This window comes from Panthera onca, chromosome E2 (assembly GCF_046562875.1).
Source record: "Panthera onca isolate mPanOnc1 chromosome E2, mPanOnc1 haplotype 2, whole genome shotgun sequence".
In the NCBI taxonomy this organism is placed as follows: domain Eukaryota; kingdom Metazoa; phylum Chordata; class Mammalia; order Carnivora; family Felidae; genus Panthera; species Panthera onca.
Genome location: NC_138353.1, coordinates 42,987,587 through 43,011,402, shown reverse-complemented (window position 1 = coordinate 43,011,402; position 23,816 = coordinate 42,987,587). Strand labels below are relative to the sequence as shown.

The 23,816-nt window shown below is 48.3% G+C and overlaps 2 protein-coding genes across 6 annotated transcripts in view; one reads left to right on the top strand and one right to left on the bottom strand.

The window, feature by feature from the left end:
- Positions 1–64: 64 nt before the first annotated feature.
- TSNAXIP1 (translin associated factor X interacting protein 1) lies at positions 65–12,703 on the bottom strand. Of its 4 annotated transcripts, XM_060650428.2 has the most exons (16): positions 12,523–12,669; positions 9,631–9,730; positions 5,769–5,881; positions 5,495–5,621; positions 4,268–4,361; positions 3,533–3,729; positions 2,988–3,123; positions 2,363–2,532; positions 2,114–2,273; positions 1,907–2,037; positions 1,647–1,772; positions 1,363–1,515; positions 1,150–1,259; positions 811–937; positions 588–694; positions 65–382 (listed from the first exon to the last, which is right to left on the bottom strand). In XM_060650428.2, exons 1-16 carry the CDS (start codon positions 12,567–12,569, stop codon positions 142–144), a joined length of 2,139 nt encoding a protein of 712 aa, XP_060506411.1. In that variant the 5' UTR covers positions 12,570–12,669; the 3' UTR covers positions 65–141. The 4 variants fall into 4 exon arrangements, with proteins under 4 accessions (XP_060506411.1, XP_060506420.1, XP_060506421.1 ...); XM_060650436.2 differs by lacking the exon at positions 588–694 and having other exon boundaries at positions 271–382; XM_060650437.2 differs by lacking the exons at positions 3,533–3,729; positions 4,268–4,361; positions 5,495–5,621; positions 5,769–5,881.
- A 216-nt stretch (positions 12,704–12,919) lies between these two features.
- Positions 12,920–23,816, top strand: part of RANBP10 (RAN binding protein 10) — a 64,313-nt gene continuing 53,416 nt past the window's right edge. The window contains exons 1-2 of one of the 2 annotated variants that reach the window (XM_060650442.3): positions 12,920–13,413; positions 14,210–14,321. In XM_060650442.3, coding sequence (XP_060506425.3) covers positions 13,014–13,413; positions 14,210–14,321 — 512 coding nt within the window. In that variant the 5' untranslated portion in view covers positions 12,920–13,013. The remainder of the gene's footprint in view (positions 13,414–14,209; positions 14,322–23,816) is intronic. The other variant, XM_060650440.3, reaches the window with a different exon arrangement.

Genomic DNA, 23,816 nt, shown 5'->3' with positions numbered 1-23,816 from the left:
CCAGCCAGGCCGGGACCAATACTCATCCCTCTTCTCAATTCCCCAGCACAACCTGGAGAATAGGTTCAGACAAATAATTTTATACTAAAAGTTAGGGGTTAGGAGCACTAGAGCACTGGACTCAGGCTGCCCATAGCAGCCCTAGCTTGCAGGCTCCTGCTCTCGAGGCCCCATGCGCCTGAGGTCAATCATCTGAAGCTGTTCCAGGGCAATCTGGAGCTGTTCCATAATGGCTTCTTCCTTCTCTTCACCCTCCTCAGGCAGTTCTGTCATGGGGAGCTGGAAGGCCTGGCTCAAATAGCTATTCAGGGTCTGTTTGTCCAGGCCGGGATCAATGTTCATCAGGGCTTCACGTACCTTGGGTAGGGTTACTTTATCATGGCTACCGCACAAAGAAAGAGAGATAGGCTTTGACCCTTCTGTACCCCAGACCCCAAGATGTCCTCTGCTGAGCTTGAGCAGTATATAGTGCCCAGGAACAAACTCAGTGCACAGGGAGATCCAAGGCAATGAGATGCCACCCTGTGGCCCAACCTACAGGATATGCCTATGGCTAAGTGGGCCTGAGGACCTCAGGAGTTACTCACAGTTCCAGGCCCAGCTCCTGCTTTAGCTCCTGTAAGTACTCATCCTTTTCATCCATGTACTGTTCCCACAGCTTTTGCACAAAGGGCATACTCTGGCCCTCCTCATCCTGGGAGGGTCCGTAAGGCAGGGTGAGGACACATTGGTTGGGGTCCAGCAGAGGCCAGGGCAGGTCTGGGCAAGTTCCTGGACAACTCCCACTCCCCGACACACACCCATACCTACCTCTATAAACAATGAGTGGTAGTTGAGCAAGTCTGCATTGCTACTGTTGGAATGCCAGCCCCCTGCCTCCATCAACTCCTGGATTCTCTCTTCCTTCTTGAAGGGGAAGGTGCTCTTAAGGACAGTGCTATGGGGAGACACAAGGGCCAACAGGCCTGGCTCAGGCCTACCCACTTACCTTCCTGTACCACTCTGCCAGCCCCACTACTGCTCAAAAGGGACAACAAGTGTTGGGGCTGTGAGCCCTTCCTGTCAGGCTCCCCTTTCCCCTGCACACCTGGGAGCCTGGCCAGAGGAAATGTTGGGCAGGAGTTTGTGGTGGCTGGACTGGCCTCTCACCTTAAGTTTTCCATGGTTATCAGCCCCTCATTCTGACTGTCAGCATTTGTCATCTCCTTCAGCAACTGTACTATGGTCTCCTTCTGCTTGATGTACACACTCTCGCTCCTCTACAGGGAAGGAAGCATTGACTAACTTGCTGCTTCCTGAAGTGATAGGGATAGACCTGGCCTATGGTGGGGACAAAGGGTGGAGGGCCAGGTCCAACCTCACCTTTCCCATCAAGAGTGCATAGAACTGGCTCATGACCTCATTAGAACGGAAGAGCTTGATATTTTCAAAAATGGTATAAGCCCAGGCCATGGCATCACCAGGTCCAAAGCGATTCTCCAGGAAATTGAAGAAGAAATCTGGGAATTTCTCTTTCTGCAGGGTTGGGGACGACTGCTTAGTAACCCTGCCCCATGGCGGGTTAGCCCTCCCCCCTAACACCTTGATGGAATTCCCTGGAGGATTCTACAGGCCACACCAGGCCCAAATGGCCCATGAGATCTGACCTGCTCCTCAACAAGACGTTCCTTCCAGGCATCCTTGAGTAGGTTTACCACATCCTTCTTGGTTGGCTTCTTGTTCTCCACAATGCCATCAAATCGAAGGAAAGAGGGGATGGCTTCCCCATAGCCCTGAAAGGTAGAATGTCAGCTCATCTCTGGGCCCAGGCAGAGCCCAAGATGGTTCCCCAGAATCTCAAGTCTTAGCAGCAAGGCCTGGCTGTTCTGACTCTGGCCCCAAGCCTCCCAAGCCCAGGGACCCCTACCAGACCAGGAAAGAAGTCTTTCTCCCGGAGCAGGCCCTCGCCAATCTCCTCCAAGAGCACATCCACCAGCTGGTCACTGTTTTTGCCCTCGGCCAGCATTTGCCAGCGATCTGGGCCCCCAGCCACCACATCTGCAGGTGGGAAGAGGGAGCTGGAGTCCAAACCACATCGTTGAGCACTCCCTGGGAGTCCAATGGCCATCATTACCTTCACACTTGGTCCAGTCAGGCCGTGGTGTAGAGGTGCGCTGGATCTCCTGGAGCTCAGAATAAAACTGGTCCCGCTCCTTCAGTGTGGTCATGTGCAACTGTAGCAGTATCTCGTGCTCCTTGCAGACCTCTTCATAGTCACCTCTCAGGCTGTCCAGCTACGGACAAGGTGATTGATCCTCACTACCCACCTGCATGACCCTTCCCTACCCTGCCTGACCTGCCTGCCCTGCCTGCCCACCAGCACCTGCTCCTGCAGATCCTTGTTGGTCTTCTCCTGCATTTCAAAGTCCCTCCTGGGCACCACATCTCCAAAGTTGGCTTTCATGGTGTTGAGTTCCATCTGTGTGCGGGTCAGGTCTTGCCGGGTCATCTTCAGAGCCAGTGTTAACTTAACGGGGTCCTCGCCCCAGATACCTGTCAGGGTACCGGCCAGCTTGCATCACCCTGACTCTAAGGCCTGTAGCCCAGGGCAGGGTTAGAATGTTCCTCAGGGCTTGTTCCAGGTCCTTCTCTCGCTGCTTGGGAAGCCCTGGGTCTTTCCTACAGCACTAATATCTTACAACTTCGAGCTTAAACAGAGAAGTCCAGGACACGAGGTACCAGGCCTGTCCTGCTCTCAGGGAGTCTCAGTTGCCTCAGCGGCCAACAATTGTTTCCTACTTAAACAAGGAGTCTATGATTCTCAGTCCAGCTCAGAAGATCCACAGACCCAGGCAGCAGCAAGAATATCCCCACCCCACCCCACCCCACCCCACCCCCCAGCATTGTGAATGGGCATGGAATGAACAGATGTAGGAGAGTTGAATGGGGACGAATGGCGAGACTCCTCTAGTGCCTCCTCAGGGGAGAGAAACCCACCTCAGGCTTACCTGGGGACTGGGCTAGTGACATGTCTTCCCGCTGGTACCGCAGCTCATTCAAGTCTGCAATGAGGATCTTGCGGGCATCTCGCTCACTGAGGTAGTGCAGGTACTCCTCAGCCAAATTCTTCCTCAGTTTGGACACCTGTTGGGAAGGTGGCTGTGTGGTCATGGGACTGTACTTAGCGAGCCATCAAAGGGGATGGGATGGATGCTGGGTGGCCACATCAGGGCCTGGGAAGAGAAAAGGTAAAAGAAGGAGGCTAGCCATTCCCGAGAATCCAACAAAGTGCCAATGCTTCCTCCTGTGGAGAAAGTCTGGGAGCCAAGAAGCAGGACTGCTATTATTTGGGGCCACATGGAACCAGTGCTAAGCCAAGGAGGAAGACAGAATGTGGAAGTAGGGCCTCTGGAGGTAGGTGGTGGCTCAGTATATCATTCCAAGCAGAAGGGTAGAGAGTTAGGGGTCACCTTAGTGCCCAAGGCTTCAGGTCACCCCTGGGCTGGAGGTAGCAGTAATTCAGGGAGCTGATCACCACACTACTCCCATTCACCTCGCTCTGCAATGAGATCTTCTCCTCATTCTTTTTGTCAATGAGTTTTAGCAAATTCATCTTCTCTTTCTTCAGCATGGAGATTTCATATCTCTCCTCAGCCCGCATGGCCAGGATCCTCTCGTTGCAGTCCTCATTCACAGTGACAAGTTTGGCCTTCAAGGGCTCCAGAGCCCGAATCTTCTCCCTCTGGTGGGCTAAGCAGGGACAGGTGGGAGACTACCTTTGGGACCATGGAGAACAAACAGCCAGGAGACACTGATCGAAGGTAACAGTGAGTGGCTATGTCCCTTGCAAACTCCAGGAGTCTATGCATGCCTTGTTCAAAACATGGCTCCTGCTTAAGGCCTTCCTGCATTGGCTTTTAAACCAGAGACACAGTCTAGTTGAGGACTGGGATTTCATCTATGCCCTTTCTATAGCCTTTAGTCCTGTAGTTGTACCATGCCCGGCACCTCCTAAGCCTGGTTGGGAGCCTCTACTTCCCAAAGGTACTCACTTACTCCTGGGCTTCACTCTCAATAGTGAAGTTGCTCTCTTACCATACTTCCCAAGGACAGGAGGTGGTTAGGTGCTCTATCACAGGACAGTGTAAGCAACAAGGCTGAGCAAAGCTTGGTGACTTCAAGGCCTAATTAGTAGCTGCCCAACATGGTTGCATAACCCCAGAAGGTAAGAGTTGGATCCTCTCCATGCCTTCCAGACTGGACCCAGGCACAGAGGCTGCAGTCTTACCCAGCATCACCTCATATGCATTCTTGATGGAAGATAGCAATGGCTTGTACGTTTTAAAGTCCTCTATGAAGAACTCAAAGATTTCTCTGTAAGGCTGGCAAGAAAAGGGGACCTGTCACCTCCTGGCCTATAGCTGCCACTCTCTTAAGTTTAGAAATATTGTAGCATGAAGTTACCCGGTGACCCACATTCAAATAAATACCCCTGGGCACCACATGGGTCGCTCATTGCCAGGAAGCTGAGGGGTAGCTATGTCCCTCTCAACTGTTCTCTGGAGGCTGTTCTCCTGGTGCTATCTCTGAAGGCTAGCAGATGACCTGGGTCAGGGCTGTCCCTTCTGTATCTGAGCCCCACTTTGGCTCTCCAGGCAGCCAGCCTCCAAGCACTGTGCCTTAGTTAGCCTCTCACCATCATCCCGTTGCCATCTTACAGACCTGTGAGGACAGGACATTCAAGCCTCTAGCTTTGTATTCTCACCTCCAAGTAAAGGTGTGGTTTCCTGTCCAATTTGGACACAAGTTTTGGGGCACAGCATTATGTCCTGGAATTAGCACAGGCTGTAGAATCAGTCCTGAGTTCATATCCCAGCCCTACCACTTCATAGCTGTATGCCTTCTCTGAACTTCTGCTTCCTTGTTGATGAGGTACCTTCAGCCTATGAGATTGTATACAAGGCCTCATTCAGGGCCTGGCACACAGATGGTGCTCAGCAAGTGTTTCTATCTGTGACTAAGTCAGAAGTAAGGGATTTCCTGTCATCATCCCTGTTAGAACAGGGATGGTGATTCCCTCCTTAGTATGTACCAGAATCTAATCTGCATCTAAGTTTCTCTATGTGTCTGGGCTAAGTTCCTCAAGCTTGAGTCTGTCATCTCTGGGCTGCTGAACACCATATGACCCTTGCTTGCCCAATTGCCAGGATTCAGGCTCCATTCACTGATGTCCAACAACCCAAACTAGGCACTGGGGATCACAAAGCTGAAGGAACTGGAGACAGCATCCAGTTCACCTGACTCAGGTGTGAAACTCAAGCCTCAGGAGAGTTTTGGTTCCAGCTTTGCCTGCTCACTGACTTTGTCATAGAACCTGTTTCCCTTACCAGGAATAGGGACCCAAAAGAGAAGGGAGAGGATAGTCTCTCCTGAAGTCTGAATGCTGAGTCCTAGTGAGTAAAATTTCCTCCCACCTGTCCTCCTGCCCTCCCCACAGTTATTCTGTGGCTCTGACCTGCAACCTCAGCTCCTGGGCAGAATCTGTGCTCAGGTCCAGCAGGAGAAGCTCCTTGCGTAGGTAGTTCTCTAGCTGCTCCAGGTACCTCGGCTTAGTAGTGCCCAGGGGCTGCTGCTGCCAACTACTGCAGGGTATGGTGGGATGAGATGTGATGGGCACACCATGGGGCTCTTGCATCCTTGGTCTGGGGCAGCACACACCCCTGTGCTGTCTCTGGGCCCAATGCTAGGTCTGTACCAGCCCATCCACCACAGTGCTGACCCTGGCTTACCCTGCTCGTTTCCGGTAATCATATGAACAGGGCTTTCGATTATGCAGAATGGTCTGACCACTGGTGTATGTGGGCCATGGGGACAGGTGGCCACCAATGGAGAACTGACAGGACTGCAGGAAGAGACAGGTGAGGTTACCAAGGCAACATTGCTCCCATTCCTGATGCTCCTCTCCATCATCCTCCTTCTATTCTTAATTCCGCCCCCCCCCAACATCTCTTTTCTCTCTTTTTTAAGTAGGCTCCATGCCCAACATGGTGCTTGAACTCATGACCCCAATATGAAGAGTCACATGCTATAGCAGGTGTGTGCCTGAGCCAGCCAGGCGCCCCTCCCTAACATCTCTCTCTGTCTTTTTAAATGTTTATTTATTTTTGAGAGAGAGAGCGAGAGCGAGCAGGCAGGGGAGGGGCAGAGATAGATGGAGACAGAATCCAAAGCAGGCTCTAGACTCTGAGCTGTAAGCACAGAACCCAACGTGGGGTTGAAACTCACGAGCAGTGAGATCATGACCTGAGCCGAAGTCAGATGCTTAACCGACTGAGCCACCCAGGCACCCCCCAACATCTCTTAATATGGTTCATAATTAAGAATGTGGGCTCTAGCACCAGGTAGTGACTAAAGCCAATGCAGATTACCAGGTAGGGATGGGCCCTGACTGGAGGGGACCAGAAAAGGCTAACATCTTGGAGGAGGAGGTGATAATATCTGTGATGTTCATTCAGTAAAACTTGAATACGTATATGAGAGGAACTGAGGCCACTCTGGGAGAGGGGGTGTATCTCAGGTTTAAAGGTGGGGCACACAGACTGCCTGGGTAGCACTAACACCTCAGGGAAACAGCAAGAATTTTTTTTAACATTTTCATTTATTTTTGAGAGAGAAAGAGAGAGACGAGAGACCAAGGGGGATACAGAATCCGAAGCAAGCTCCAGGTTCTGAGCTCTCAGCACAGAGCCTGACGCAGGGCTCAAATTCATGAACCACAAGATCATGACCTGGGCCAAAATCAGACACTCAACCAACTGAGCCACCTAGGCACCCCAACAGCAAGAATTTTAAAGAGCTACGGGGGCGGTTGGGTGGCTCAGTCGGTTGAAAGTCTGACTTCGGTTCAGGTCATGATCTTACAGTTGGTGGGTTCGAGCCCTGCGTTGGGCTCTGTGCTGAGAGCTCAGAGCCTGGAGCCTACTTCAGATTCTGTGGCTCCCTCTCTTTCTGCCCCTCTCCTACTCATGTGCTCTCTCTCTCTCAGAAATAAACATCAAAAAACAATTAAAAAAAAAAATTTTAGGGGCACCTGGGTGGCTCAGTCGGTTAAGCATCCGACTTCGGCTCGGGTCACAATCTTACAGTTCGTGAGTTCGAGCCCCATGTTGGGCTCTGTGCTGACAGCTTAGAGCCTGAAGCCTGCTTCAAATTCTGTGTCTCCCTCTCTCTGCTCCTCCCCCGCTCATGCTCTGTCTGTCTCTCCTTCAAAAAAAAAAAAAAATTAATAAAAAAAAATATGAAAAAAAAAAAAAGAATTTTAAAGAGCAATGAATAGGGGCCAATGTCCAAGGAGAGCAGACTGGTTGAGGCTGAGGCCTGGGGTGGCCAGTGTAGAGGGAGTCAGAGATGGAGCAGCAGCTTTATGCAGAAGGGCTGTCCTCAAAGCCTTACTTATGACTGTGGAAAAATTAATAAATTCCTAAATACCCAGAAATTAGAAAACTCCTAAATGTCTAAAAAATAAAAGTAGTCATGAAATGTTTACAAAAAGATTTAATGTGGAAATATGCTAACCCTACAGCTCTAAGGGTTAAGTAAAGCCTGAAATTAAGGAATAAGCACAACTAGGTAAAAATGGAAGTCTAGAAAAAAACAAGAAATAATGTAAAAAGTTATCAACAATTATTATTCTCTAATGATAGGCCATTGGATGCTTATTTTTCTACAATTGTACATTTTTCAAAAATTTCTGGGATCTGGGGGGGGGGGCGGTGGAGGGGCTCAGTCAGTTGAATGTCCGACTTGGGCTCAGGTCATCATCTCCTGGTCTGTGAGTTCAAGCCCACATCAGGCTCTGTGCTGACAGCTCAGAGCCTGGAGCCTGCTTTGGATTCTGTGTCTCCTTCTCTCTCTCTCTGCCCCTCTCCTGCTCATGCTCTGTCTCTCTCCATCTCTCAAAAATGAATAAACATTAAAAAATAAAAAAAAAAAAAGAAAGAAAGCCTTAAGATTTCTTTTTGTTTGAGTTTGAGAAGAACTATCAAGAATAAAATTTTTAAATAGTTAAAAAGAGAGTAAATAAAGTATAAATAGGCAAACTGGAAAAATGAGAGAATTAAAACTGCTAAAAATCAAGCCAGAAAAACAAGTTTTTTGAAATTTTATAAAAATTGTGATTTTGTGCCAAGTAATTCTGAAAGACATCTGGGAATTTGTCAAAGAAGCATCTAACCCTAGTGAACTGATAAGTTTTTCAGACTTTCAAAAGGCTAGGACTTGTGTTCTGTCTGCCGTTTGTGTGGGGAGAAAACATGGTCATCCTACATTGATTCTGGGGCAAGTGCGGCTTCCAGGTCGTTGTTATCATTACTAGCTGGCCTCCACCAGCCGACGGGTGCAAAATGTTACACTGGGGCTCCTACCTCTCTGCTTCCTCCTGCAGGTGAAAATGGGAAGGGGCGTGGCCAGGGGGCGGCGTGAGGGAGTAATGCCCTCTGGTGGTTGAGAATGGTGGTGCCCTCGCAGGAAGAAAGTGCTTAGGCCCAGGTACACCGTGGGATGGCAGCTGGGTGGAGGGGGGATCATGTGCCCCGTTATCGGTCTTCCGAGGCCCTGGCTGCGCTTGGTTTCTGCGAAGAGTCCACACTGATTCCCCTTCCCTCTCTGGAGTCTGGGTCCCCACGTTGGGAATCTCCAGCTTCATAAAGTGTGGGTCCCATGTGTCCTTAAATTCCCCATAGGGGACACACACAAAACTACCACACAGCCCATAATGCTCCACTGTGAACTGGAGTTATAAGTTTGCTAAACTGTGTGTGTTTTTTTTTAAAGTCGGTTTGCTAATTAAATAATTACAACCCTATGATTGTATCAACAAAAGTTCAAAAGTACTTAATAAGACAGCATTCATTATTTTTTTTTTAAAGTAAGCTGTACGCCCAACATGGGACTTGAACTCAAAACCCAGAGATCAAGAGTCTCACACTCTACGGACTGAGCCAGCCAGGTGCCCCAAGACAGAATTCATTTTTATATAAAAAAATTAAAAGAACAGGAATGGTGGAAGGGCAGTTTCCTGAGGCTAGTAGAATCTCTTGCCACCAACCCAGAGCCAGCAACACAAGGGGGTAATAACATCTTTTTACTTGTGCCTTCACACATTTACTCACAGCATTATGGAGCTCTCAACATATGCCAAACACTCAAGTACCCTATCAGGGATCAGGGCCATACAGAAACAAAACAAAACAAAACATATAGTCACAGCCCTGAAGGACCTTGGTAGATCTGGTGTGACCATCCCAGCATCTAGCACAGTGCCTGGCATATGGCAGGCTGAATGAAAAAATGAGGTCCACTCCAGAGCATTGAGCTGCAGGGGAAGGGTGTCGGGAAGGAGCTGAGTCTCTCTCTGCCAGGGGAGGTCTGGAAAGGCTTTTCAGATGAGGTGCAACCAGTTTGCAGACCTCTACCCTAAAGCCTGATGGGTCTGGCCACTGTAAGCCATGCTTCCCTGACTGGAGAGAAGCTGCTGGCTTCTGGGGCGGGGGGGGCATGTTTCAGGTGGGTGGTGCTTTTGGGTTGCAGAGAGGGAGGCAGCTAGGGTCTGGGAGCTGACATTTGGGTTTCCAGCAAGACATTGCCACTAACCAGCGTCTTCTGTCTCTGGGAAAACTTTCGGTTCTGGGAGCTCTTGGCTTCTGTGAGGTAGGAGTCATCTACGGTCACTCCTGAAGGCTGTATGTGTGTTCTGCACAGAGAAGGGGAAGACAGTGGTAGATGACAGAGCTCTGAGTAGGGAGAGCACCTCCAACCTTCCCAGATCAACAGGACATGGCCTCTTTTCCCTGCAGAGCTAGGCTCTGGGTCTTCCCAGCAGTGCCTACAGATTCACAGAGATGTTGCCAACAAGTTCCTGGCCATGGGCCCAAAACATTTTCCTACATTCCTGGAAACCTTCTCATGCTGAGGATCTCATCAATCCCTACAGTGACAGGATACCTTCATGAGTGCCCTTCATGAGCCCAGAGAACTCTGTGGACTTAAACTTTCATTCAGTGTTCAGAGGAGTTTCATGTTTGTGACTGGCACATTCTGGGGGTGTGATACCAAAGGCAGGTGTTAGGACAAGAAGCACAAGGTCTGAGGTCCAAGAGCTGGTGTGTGAGTCCCCATCCTGCACTTACCGGCTGAAAGGCCTGGGGGTTGACATTTGGGGTTCCAACAGGAACCCCCAGGCAAGCCATTTGACCTCTCTCAGCCTAGTATGCTTATAAGGAAATGGAGACAATTCTTGCTTTTCCTATCTTATAAAGTTGTTGTGAAGTTTAATACAAGGAAAAGAGATATGCAAAAACAGCCTGTAAACTGCAAGGAGCTGTGCAGATGTTAATGATGACAGTAAGATGGGAGAAAAGTTGATTCTAAGAAGGTCTTTAGCTCCTAGACCTCTTGGGAGGGAGTGCCATCCTTCCTCAAGCTAGGAAGGCATTTGGGGATCAACAGGGAGGGCTGCCCTGGGAAGGCAGACCCAGGTGAAGAAAAGGGAAAAGTAATTCCAGAAATCCATGATGGCAGTGGGTGGGGGTCATTTATGCTGCCAGACAGACCTGTGTCTTCGTTCCCTTTGCTAGCCAATGACCTTGGGCATACTGTTTAACCTCTCTGAACCTCAGTGTCTTTGTCTATAAAAGTGAGACTGGGACTACCTGTATTCCAGAGAAGTTGAGAGCAGTAAATGTGAATCTAGTTGGGAACCTAAGGACTTGGTTCCTTAGTCCTACTCCATAGTGCGGTGACACCCCAAACGCTAGTCCTCTCTTATCTCTCAATGGGACAAGTATGAACAAACCATATCAAATAAACAGCAGCTATAGAAAAGGAAGGGTTTTTGCATTCGTGCACTCTCTCCATCTCTCAAAAATAAATAAACATTAAAAAAAAAATAGTCACATGCTCTACTGACTGAGCCAGTAGGGGACTGCCCCTATATTTCTTCTTTTCTCTTCCTTCCTTCCTTCCTTTCTTCCTTTTGATACTTTTTTTTACAGTTTATTTATTTTGGGGGAGAAAGTTCAAGCCGGGGAGGGGCAGAGAAAAAGGAGGACAGAGGATCCGAAGCAGGCTCTGCACTGTCAGCTTGAACAGTGCTGGGCTTGAACTCACAAACTGCAAGATCATGACCTGAGCCAGAGTCAGATGCTGAAGCAACTGAGCCACCCAGGCACCCCTATGCTTCCTCCTCCTCCTCCTCCTCCTCCTCCTCCTCCTCCTCCTCCTCCACTTTCTTCTTCTTCTTCTTCTTCTTCTTCTTCTTCTTCTTCTTCTTCTTCTTCTTCTTCTTTTTAATGTTTATTTTTGAGAGAGAGAGAGAGAGAGAAACAAAGCTTGAGTGGGGGAGGGGCACAGAGAGAGGGAGGGAGACACAGAATCCGAGCTGCTGGCACAGAGCCCCATACGGGGCTCGAACTCACAAACCGCGAGATCATGACCCGAGCTGAAGTTGGTGTCTTAACCAACAACGCCACCCAGGTGACCCCCTATGCTTCCTTCTTAAAATAGATGAGGATTCTTCTTCTGAATCCATTTCATATCCCTTTCAAACATGACTGCAGTTTCCTAAATCATTCCAGTGCTGGGTAACAACATTCTTTCTCAAGCCTGCTGCCTGGTTCTTATAGTTTCATTCTAACTCTGGATAAAATAATCAAATTGGCAAACAATTTCCTGACTTTTGTAGGCTTTCTCTGTTGAGGTAGCAAACCCTGAAGGATTAGAGTTTAGGTGAGATCAAGTTTTTGCGTTGGAAATGAGTAGAAGGGAGAAACTACGTTCATTAAACAACCGAATGTTTAGTATATGCAAGAACTGTGATGAGAGCTTCGCATATTCTGCCTAAATTTTCCTGGCAATGTTTGTGAGGTGGGCTGTAACATCCCCACGTTTGAGATACAGAAGCAGAAGCCAGAACTTAAGAGACTTCTTGGGTTCCCAAAGCTAGAAAGACATTTACCCCAAAATTTTGTCTTATTATGTACATTTTGTGGCTTTCCTGGCTAATAGAACTTGTCAAATTTTGCAATGCCCAGAGGCTGCAACCTCTGAATAGACAGCAATTCGATAAGCATCTTTGCCATAAACCAATGGGTGAAGAGGCCATTTATCTCTGTGGCTAAGAGCTAAGAAGTCTCACATGGCTGGGTTCAAATCCTAGCTCCATCACTTGTAAACGTGTAAAACACATGATCTCTCCAGACTTCTATTTGTAATAGAAGTATCCAGAAGATATTACTACTTCATAGAGTTGTGAGTTAAATATGCTATATATAAAGCACTTGGCACATCATATACGCTCAATATAAAGAGGCTGGCTCTTACAAATGTTAAAGTGCGCCAGCTCTTTTGCTAGCACGTAATGTCCGCATTCTGTTTCTGCCCCAGCGATCCTGTGGGGCTGAAGCCCCGAATCAACGGACAGAAGCTTTTCTCTTTCTGCAAGTTCTCCAAACCCTCCTCTCCGCCCTCAGTCTGGCCAGCGCCTACCTCGAAGTGGTCGCGAAGCTGGAGCACCGCGGCTTCGGGGAGGCCATGACCCTCGGGCAGCCGGACAGCCAGCATCCACTGCCTGTGAAGTTGTGGTAGTGTACAGCCGGTCGCTATGGCGACCAGGCCCCAGCATCCCAGAGGGGGGCGGGGTCAAGGTTGTGCCACGCCCCCTCACCCCAAGGCCGAAGGCTAGGAGGAAAGCCAGTTAGCAAAGGTGGACTCGGACCCCGGGAGCAGGGTTCCCTCAGTCAATCACTACAGCGGACTTGACCCTAGCTATCACAACTGAGGCGAGGGGATAAACAGAGAGAGTGGGGGAGAGAGGGAAACTGAGGGCCTGGAGCTACGTTGCCAGCGGGAATTGTAGTTTTTGGTGTCTTGAAGTCTCTGCCGGGCAGGCTTATGACTGAGCAGATTTGTACTACATCTCCCTAAGTTCTTTACGATCCCGGATTGGCCCGCCTCTGGAGAGCTCTGCATTGTGGGATATGGAGTCCGAAATGTGGCGAGGCGTGGCAGTGTCCAAAGAGAGATGCCGGACTCGGACTCGGTTTCCCTGCGGCCTCAGTAGGCTCGCGGGCCATTGGCTGAGCGGGGAGGATCTCGTCCCGTTCCTCCCCGCCCCCGGTGACACAATAGCAGCTCCCTCCAAGATGGCGGCGGCGACGGCGGACCCGGGAGCTGGGAGCCCGCAGGCTGGAGATTCCTCTGGCGGGGGCGCTGGGGGCGGGCTGCCGTCCCCAGGGGAGCAGGAGCTGAGTCGGCGCCTGCAGCGCCTGTACCCCGCGGTCAACCAGCACGAGACGCCGCTGCCGCGCTCCTGGAGCCCCAAGGACAAGTACAACTACATCGGCCTCTCCCAGGGCAACCTCCGCGTCCACTACAAAGGTATCGGCCTGTTTGGCCCGCTGGGGTCCGGCAGAAGGCCAGAGCATCTGTGGGGCGGCTGTGCTGCCCGCCTCTGCCCCATCACGTCCCTTCCCGGGCCTGGGTGCTTCGGGTTAGGCCTTAGCCCCTGTGGGGTGTCCAGGGTGTTGAGGCTGACCAGGCCGAGGGTCGACTGCCTAGTCTGCTCTTATCTGAAACACCTAATGTCAAAAGAACTGCAACAGGTGTCCATACCCAGTGCTGGGCTGGAGCTTCCACCCCTGGGGGCCTCCTGCTTGTCCTGGGATAGCTCCCAACTCCAGCTGAACCCTTCACCACTGCTTAGTTTTTGGAGTGTCTGAAGAAAGGGGTGGTCACATCCCCTCCATTAGCCAGAAGCCTGTGGGTTTGCTCATCTGCCAGACATCACAGACAGGTCTTGGAGTTTTCTACTGAAGTTGAGGGGGGTGGTCTTCCAGAGCTCCTCCACCTCCCCTCCTCTCCCAGGTGGACTGCCTGTATTCCGGAGAGACCGCCAGCAGCACTTGGAAATCTCTCACATGTATGCATATTGCCCGTACCCTCGTTTAGTTTGTATGGGAGACAGTGTCTCTGGCAGGGCTGCTATTCACAGAAGGAGGTGAGCCAAAGGTGGGAGGTTTACGTGTTTGCTCAGTTGTTGTTTAGTTGTTCCTTGAACAATGTAAGGGCTTCCTCTAGCCACGAAGGGTTCACCCCTTCGTTGCCATGGAGCAGTAAAAAATGAGGTTTCTATTTACATTTCTTCTGAAATTTCTTCCTTGCTTTCTCCTCTTAGGTCATGGCAAAAATCACAAAGATGCTGCCTCAGTGCGTGCCACCCACCCCATACCTGCTGCCTGTGGCATTTATTACTTTGAGGTGAAGATTGTCAGCAAAGGAAGAGATGGGTAAGCCCCTTCTTACCACCTTTTTCCCCCAGCACTGACCTGTTTCCTGTGGCCAGAGTTTGATGACTCCTGGCCGACACTTGTGACTGATGTGAGCTGCTGAGCCTCACGGGTCTGGGCTGCAGAGGGTTGAATAGTGGGCTGCCTCTGTTTCCTGACTGTGAGCATGGCCTGGTGTAAGCAGAAGCCCTTGGTAGCAAGCATTGGGGGTAGAGGAGGGGACGTCTCTTCAGTGATGATGTAATGAAATACCTCACAGGTCAGGGAAACAAGTAACAAGTTTACATTAACAATTCAGTGTCCAGAATGGGATTTCCCCTACTGCTATATGGCGTTTGTGACTTCCCTCCTTTCACATTCTTGCTGTATTCAGGGTTCCTTTTTATGGCATTTAGTCATGTAGAGGCCCTTATAGGCTTCAAAGGGATAGTAGAGTCTTCACAGCATTCATCACAGCTGTGGCAGTCACTGGCCTGTCATCTCAGGGTAAACATCATGCACATGGTCAGAATCAGGTGACCTTGCTGCTCATAAACTTGTTTTTCAGTCCAGGGATTTGGACACCAGTTGGACCAGCTTTAGGAAGGTCCTCATTAAAGTCAGCATTAGGGAGGCTCCCCATTTTAGGGTGATCTAAGCAGACACAGGAAATCAGAGGGGAGATTTTTCAGTTTTCTTTTTTTCCTCCTTCTAGTCAACCTTTTTTACCATTGATTGTGACAAAGCAGGTGTTTTACTTATAAAAGAACATGATTTCAGCTGTCTTGGAAAGGCTTTCCTCATCAGACCTTAAATCTGATGTGGGAAGTTTGCCAACTACACCAGTGACCTTCGTGCCAACCCTGAATGTGTGTTCTTGAGCATTCAGAATACTTCCTCTCTCTTAGGGACTGCCCCTCTTATGGTGCATGCAAAATGCCCAGCCAACAGGCTGTGCTGGGGGAGGATTGCCATAGTTGGAGGTTTGCCTGCTTCCTCAGTGAAGTTGTAACGTCCTTTCCTGGGACGGCTGTGTGGTCATGGGTAGATGGTGGGGCTTCCATCTCGTTGTCTATACTGTGGGGAGCTAGGCCAGTGTCTAAGCTGCCTTTAACCCCAGAACTCTATGATTCTGAAATTCTGGTCATGGCAAGCTGTTGCATCTTTTCACTTTTATCCCCATCTAGTGGATTTACTGATAGGAAACATCCTATTGGAGGGTCTTAAAGTTTCCATTTTCCCTTTCCACCATCTGATAAAAACACATATATACCTGTATAATGTGTTTGAACACCAGTGTGAATGAGAATGATCTCTTAAAACAAAACAAACACTACAAAAATAATTTTAGTATAGACTGAAATGGCAGTGGCAGGAGTCTCATATTGCCAGAAATTGAGGGGCATTTCTTAAACCTGTAGGGAGGAAAATCACTTGTTTTCTCTGTAGTCTGTATCATGATAACAGCTGAGCTAGAGAGAAAAGAACAGTTTTTCAAAAGGGGAGTGTTTACATGTAGAGACCTGGATTCCTTCAACTGGCTTTTCAAATTTCAGTTGTTAAATGGATCTTGAGTGTGAGTGGGGTAGGGGCAGAGACAGAGGGAGACACAGAATCTGAAGCAGGCTCCAGGCTCTGAGCTGTCAGCACAGAGCCTGTTGTGGGGCCCAAACTCACACACTTCGAGACCATGACCTGAGCTGAAGTTGGATGCCTAACCGACTGAGCCACCCAGGTGCCCCTGTTAGTGGCCTGTGTTAATTGACCACTGTCAGATGGCAAGTATGTAAATGTCTCTTCATGGCTTCTTTACGGAATCCCTGAAAGCGTTCTCATGGTTAGGATGTAGCCAGATATTAGTATGGCCCAGGAGTGGTTTTGAGGAGTCCAAGGGCAGTTACAAGGCAAAGTGATCAGCTTGTTTTTTGTTTCCTGTTGATATCAGAGGTGTGCTTCTTACCTGGCTTTGGTCCATGACTCAGGTGTTAACCGGTTGTATAGCTTTCCTGTATTATCTAGTTCAAGCCTCACAGCATCTCTGGAAAGTGGCTGGAGCAGATGATAATTTACCTGTTTTGTCAGTGAGCCCTGATCCCTAGAATGTTTGCCGGCCTACCCAAACATTGGTGCCATTGGTGGCACTGCTTTGGGTGTGCAGTGGAATAGCCTAACTTGTTAGATGCCCTTGCCTGATCCCAGACATGGGTGTCCATGCTGTTGCTGACTTTCCCCATTGAATCCATTCCCTGGGTAGAGTGAAGGAATGTCTAGTTGGATTCTTAGGGGATCACAGTGTTCTTAGGCGATAGAGCTACAAAGTGTTTACTGCTCAGTGGGGCTAGAGAAATGTGGCATGCTCTTTACTGGGCTTGATTGACTTACTGAATCTATAAACCTATTTTTCTTTAGATTTGAGTACATTTGTAAAAGGTGTTTGAACCCAGTTATCGGTGTCATTTTCTAGAAAGGGTTTGTTCTGATGATGCCTTTTGTAGAAGAACATACTAATCTAGTCTAGTTATAAAGTTTTATTTTGGGAGTTCAAGGAGTATTTATTCATACCTACTATGTGCTAGGCTCATGCTGGGTATAGAGAGAATAAAGGCAAAGCCAGCACAGGCCAGCTTTGTCCTCAGGGCACTTGTGGCCTACTCAGCAGAGAGTGGACTGAAATGTTCTCTGAAAGAGGTGGCAGAATGTGGGCTTGGTTTTGAGGGATGAGCAGGAATTTCTTAGCAGGTGAGACCTGTTGGACCTACAATGAGTCTGGTTGGTAACTGGCATGGAGTCAGAGTGCTGGGCATTCTGGGCACTCCTTAAATGTAAGAAAGAGCTGAAGAAGGAGGGGCTATGTTTCAGCTAAGAGCTTGGCACAAATTGATGGGCTTCAGCTGCATTTTGCTGAGTCACCAATACTAGGAACCTCAGGAGTGGGTCTGGTGGGGTGAGGACATCAGAGCCCTGCCAATGGTGCCAGGAGATAAGGGCATCTGGGTTGATCTTGTTAGAAAGCCAATAAGGCCCTGAAGCTGAGGATCCCTAGGGGAAATGATTGTTTAAGCAGAGTTTGTGGACCTGTGGGTGTCCCTGGCTCTTAGTGATGACACATGGAGGGTGTGGCTGGCCAGGCTGACAGATGCTCCAGTGTGACCCTCAAAATAGACTGTAACATCATCCCAGCAGGAGCAGTCTTCTGACATGTGATGGGTGGCTCTACCCAAGAACAGTAAGCCTGGGCTGGAGCACTGGATGGAGTTGAGGTGGGGCTCTTCTTTGCAGCTGGGGCCCAGGCCCAGGCCCAGGCCCTGGCCATAGTCAGCCTGCCTCTGCTTGAACTTGCAGCTGACTTCCTTTGGCCAGGCAGCAAAGCATTCATCATTAATTCTGTACACCACAATGAGGCACCCATTGTTTAGTCTTAGTCCCAGGCTGGGACCCATGAGCACAGGCATGAGGCCCATCCAGAGAGGAGGCAGATACGCCTGTGCACATGACCTCATGGGGTGGTGTAGAAAAGTCCATTCTATAGTGTACGCTATACCCAGGAGTGGCCCAGAGGTTGGGCTTCCTCCTGTACCTGAGAGTTTGGGGAAACCTTCATAGAAGAGGTGATGATGCTAAATCTAGAAGGATGAATTAGAAGATTTCAGGTTCTCACTTTGTTGAGAAACATGCTGTGGGTAGAAGGAATGGTGCATAGTGCTCTGTGAGGAACACAGCATGAGGTAGGCAAGGGCCACATTGGAAATACCTTGTATGCCTTGGCAAGGGAGTATGGGCTTTATTCTGAGGGCAGTAGCAGTGTTTGAGGACTTTTGATCTGCCCATACTTTTGAGAGTGGATAGAGTAGAAGAGACTGCTGCTCTGGTGCAGCCAGTCCCCTCTTGGTGAGAGCCCTGTCCAGTGTGGGCCAGTAGCTTTAGGTCCTACACTCCAGGCATGGTTTTCCAAAAGCAGATGTCTTCTCTCTCTCTTGGCTGGTCTTTCTTCTGTATGGTGAGATATATAGAAGAGGGATGTAGAAAACTGGTGGGCAGAGAGGCTTTCTGGGGGTGAAAGACTCTGCATGTGCTTACTCTTTGGTTTTTTGGTTTTTGCCAAGTCCCATCTGAAAGACAACACTGTCCATAATTTTCCATGGAGACTCAGAGAGCCACTCACTCAATCAAGATCTCACCTGCCATGTTCCTGGTCCAGAGAGCAACTTGAGATCGGGCCCTCCAACCTAGAGACAGCATGTGACTGGTCCCTCACCCTGAGTTCCTTCACTCCAGTCTCTGTACATTGTACAGAGCCATTGAGAAGTAGGTGTTCATCTGTGGACTTGGGGAAGGTTTTGTCCTACCTGCCCTCAGAAGTAGGGTCTGTCCTTGCCCAAGGCAGGTACAGATGGTGGTTGTGCCCTGTTCTTCCTGACTGCCCTGCAATTCTGGTGGCCTCATGGGCAGATGCTGAGCTTTGGGTTGCATCTCTCCCCAGCAACACATTGCACTGTTTCTGGAGACATGGAGTATTTGGGTTCTGGAACGTCATGGAGTGTGGTATTGCTTACCTGTGTTGGGGGTTAAAGCCCAGGTCTAGCTGGGCGTACTGAGGTGAAGCTCTGGTACAGGGTGAGAGGACTGGAGTCCACATGTTGTTCACTTTTCTGGTAGGACTTGTTCCTGCACTGAGCACATCTGGGCTTCCCTGGGACCTCCCTGCTCACTGTACATCGTCACCCAGGCTCCAAGTTGTGAGCTGAGAGTGGGGAGTATGGCTTCTTTCTTTATAACTGGGGACTTCCTTAGTCAAGCATCAGCCTCTAGCGAAATTCCTAAAATTCACTGCGTATCCCTCCTCCCCAGTTCCTGTCCTCATTGTTTTTTGTTTTCTGGAATGTTTGTTCTTTTCCCTAGATGGGTCACCATGCAAGGGAGATTCCCTGTTAGAGGAGAAGCAGGAGCTCATTGTGCTAGAGCACAGGAGGATGGACTCAACAGCTCTGCATGGCAAGCGTGTGCTATCCTATTCTGGGGCCATTAGGAAAGAATCAAGGGTCCCCGAATGGGTCTCTGTGGTCAGGGGTCAAATTGGAAAGAAAGGACTGATCACTGGGAGAGGGATGAATAACACCTATGTCTAAATGCAAGAATGTTCCTCTGCTTCTCCAGAAATTCTGCTCAAAATCCACATGAAATATCTTTGTAGCTCCAGGATCCTGGTGTTTTGTTGTAATTGAAATGTGAGGTCATGGCTCTACTGCTAGAAATGAGGCTGGGGAACTTAGTGATAGAACAGAGCTCAGCCTCTTGTCATGAAGGGGCTGGAAAGCACAGCTCTGGATTGTAGGGAAGTGGGAAGGGGCTGGGTAAGTCTTTTGCACCCCTCTTAATGTTCTCTTCCTCTTCTACCTCTTGGACCTTAGAGATGACCTGGCATTTCAGGGAAGTTTACCTTAGATTATAGAGATGGTAAGTGTCAAGGCTCAGATACCCCAACTGCTCACTCAGCTTCGGTAACAAATGTTACTGACTGATAACAGTGCTCGTCCTTAGTCAGAGCCCCAGAAGTTTTCCTCATGGGCAGTGTACCAGGCAGCTGCTATTTTTTGGTCAGAGTTTCATCATGAGACAAAACCTACTAGCTCCGGGGGTAGAGGCAGTTGGAAGATGAGAACCAGTGGAGAGAGGAGAAAGGCAGTTGTGCCCAGATGGTGAAAGGGCTCAGCTCATCTCTTCTGGAGGACATTGCTGAGGTGGAGCTGAAACAGAAGGAAAGAAGCAGAGGGGATGGTTTGCTGAGTAGAACTGGTTATAATCCAATTTGCAAAGCCATATATCTGTAATTTGCGTGGGCTGTTTTATAGAATGCTCTCTTATTTTTTTAATTTTAAATTTTTAAATTTTTAGTATTTTTAAACTTTTATTTAAATTCTAGTTAGTTAACATACAGTGCAATATTGGTTTCAGTAGTAGAAATCAGTGATTATTACTTACATACAACACCAGGTGTTCATCACCATTGCCCTCCTTAATACCCATCACCCATGTAGCCCATCCCTCATCCACCTGCCTCCATCAACCCTGTTTGTTCTCTATCATTATGAGTCTCTTATGGTTTGCTTCCCTCTATCTCTTTTTTTCCCCTTTCCCATATGTTCATCTGTTTTGTTTCTTAAATTCCACATATGAGTGAAATCATATGGTATTTGTCTTTCTCTGATTGACTTATTTCATAGTACATAGTATTAGCATAGTATACTCTAGTTCGATCCACATCATTACAGATGGTAAGATTTCATTCTTTTTGGTGGCTGAATAATATTCTGTTGTGTGTATATATACCACATCTTTATCCATTCATCAGTCTATGGACATTTGGGCTCTCTCCATAGTTTGGCTATTGTTGATAATGCTGCTATAAAAATTGGGGTAGAATGCTTTATTTATTTATTTATTTATTTATTTATTTATTGTTTATTTATTTTGAGAGAGAGTGTGGGGGAGGGACAGAGAGAACGGGACAGGGAGAAAATCCCAAGCAGGCTCCACACTGTCAGCACGGAGCCCTATGTGGGACTGGAATCCATGAACTAGGAGATCATGACCCAAGCCAAAATCAAGAGCTGGACACGCAACTGACTGAGCCACCCCGGTGCCCCTAGAAGCTCTTACGTATGTATATATGTATGTATGTAATCATATTTTTATTTTATCTTCAATTTTTTAATGTTTATTTATTTTGAGAGAGAGAGAGAGAGAGTGTGAGCAGGAATGGGGCAGAGAAAGAGGAGCAGAGGGAGAGAATCCCAAAAAGGCTCCATGCTGCCAGCACAGAGCCCGATGCGAGGCTCAAACTCACAAACTGTGAGATCATGACCTGAGCCAAAATCAAGTGTTGGACACTTAACCTGTTGAGCAACCCAGGCACCCCTATTTTTTATTTTTTTTTAAATGTTTATTTATTTTTGAGAGAGAGTGTAAACAGGGGACATACAGAGAGAGGAACAGAGGATCCAAGCAGGCTATGCACTGACAGCAGAGAGCCAGATGTGGTGTTCGAACTCATGAACCAAGACATCATGACCTGAGCCAGAGTCAGCTGCTCAACAAGTGAGCCACCCAGGTGCCCCTAGAATGCTCTCTTTTTTTTTTTTTTAATTTTTTTTTTTTAACGTTTATTTATTTTTGAGACAGAGAGAGACAGAGCATGAACGGGGGAGGGTCAGAGAGAGGGAGACACAGAATCTGAAACGGGCTCCAAGCTCCAAGCTGTCAGCACAGAGCCCGACGCGGGGCTCGAACTCACAGACCGCGAGATCTTGGCCTGAGCCGAAGTCGGCCGCTTAACCGACTGAGCCACCCAGGCGCCCCTAGAATGCTCTCTTTTAATAACAACTGTTGTGCCAGGAGTTTGTTGGTAGTTATATTTGCTTTTTTAAAAAACCAAAATGTAAATAATACATAGAATTTATCAACATCTGACACAGTGTACGTATTTATTTATTTAAACTAAATTGTTCAAAAAGATTTTATCTCTAAGTAGTTTCTACACCCAGTGTGGGGCCCCAACTCACAACCCTGAAATCAAGAGCTGTACACTCCACTGACTGAGTCAGCCAGGTGCCCCTGACTCCATGTACATTTTAAAAATGGCAGAAGGACAGAGAGACGCAGTTTTAAACAAATCTAGGTTATTGCCGTTATGTATGTTCTGTCACTTGAGGCCAGTGCAGAAAGCAGATACCATTCCAGATAGTTTAAGCAGAAAATGGTTTAATATCTGAAATTTGATGTTTTCAAACTCATTGAAACTTAGAGCTTCCAGGTAATGGTGGGTGAGGTTACTTAAATAAGACGCCCTCCTGAAAATAATGAAAGATGCTCAGTTACAAACCAGCAAACTCAAGGCCAGTTTCTGGATGAATACCTATAACTAGAACATTAAGGGTAATGTCTGAGTAACTAAGGGCATTTGCTGTGTCCACACTCAGCTATGCTCTAGCTCTATAGTTACATAGGGCCAGAGAAGTAGAGGTTAGGGCCCGGAGCCTACTGGATATGGGGTCTGGTGGGAACTCTTTCATATTAAGTTAAGGTACCAACTAGCTATACACTCTGGTTAAGGGCAGTGTATTTGGTTTCTGAATGTGACAGGCTCTGGAAAGGCAAGGCTTGGTACTTGAGATTCCCAAGATTCTTAGGGAAGAAGCCAGAACCCGGAGTGTGAGTAACCTGTCTGGGGCCACCCATGGGGACTGTTGTCCCCCTTTCTGTCTTGTGGGCTCTGTGGGTGTTTTGACAGTGCCCTTGGCAGTGGATGCATGAGGCACTCCAGACCCACATTCAGAAACACCTTCTTCCCAAGAAGCACATCCTGACTCAAGGCCCTTTTGCCTCAGGCATGTTCTTCCTTGGATGGTGCTGTGTTCAGTTCATTCATCTCTGTAATGCCCCGTCTCTCAGTGGGGGACCTGCACAGAATTGGGCTCAGCAGGTAATTGGATGGCTTCTTAGCAGAGGGGCAAAGTGGGGCTGTGGCTGCTAGAGGAGCAGCTTGTATACAGCAGCCAGTGTCCTGATGGACTGTGGCTTTAAGCAAGCCCATCAGACTATGACATAAATATTAGCCCTTATTTCAGACCTAAATGCCAGTTGGTGTTTTTCCTGAAATGTCTCCCAGGGGCCATTTGTAACCGTGGTCCTAGAGATCTCTTGTTAGGGAGGCTGTTGATTTCTTTATCTAGGGCAGGTTCTGATAGGAACAAGATTGACAGCCTGCTGAGCTGTGGCTAAGGGGTCAGATGTCAAGATGAAACTATCAGGTAAGATTCTAGTAGCTCTTCAGGGGTCTGGGGCAAGGGAGAGGAGCAGTGGTGACAGACAGCAGAGCCGATACCTTCCCTTAGCCTCCAAGAGCTGTCTCAGCCCTAAGGCTGAGGAGCTTGTCTCTTTTCTCTCCTCTTTGTCACTTCCTACCAGAGTTCTGTGGGCCTGGAGACATTCAGTTGATGGAGCTTAAATTTAAAATGTTCAGGTCCCATGATCCTTGGTTCATATATTTTAAACAGCATTTATTAAAAGTGCCTGTGGACTTGCCAGCCCATAAAATCCACATTTTCTATAAGAAGAAATTGATAGAAAATAAAAAGAGCTAGGTCTGTGTTTTTTACTTTTGTCATCTGTTATTTGCTTATGGTGAGGGACTTCTTTTGGCCCTGGTATAAGGCCAGAATCCTCTGATGCTTTCCACTGTACTCTGTGCCAAGGCCTCCTTGTCTCATCTGGAAAAGCCAGATGAGGCTAATGCTGACATGCAGGGCCCTAGGAGTGTTCTTGGTGACTGTGTGTGTGTGTGTGTGTGTGTGTGTATGTGTGTATGTGTGTATGTGTGTGTGTGGTAAAATATTGGTAAAAAAAATGTCATTTTAACCATTTTTAAGTATACAATTCAGTGGTATTAATTGCATTCACAGTCTTATGCAATCTTCACCACCATTTTCCAAAACTTTTTCATCACCCCAAACAGAAACT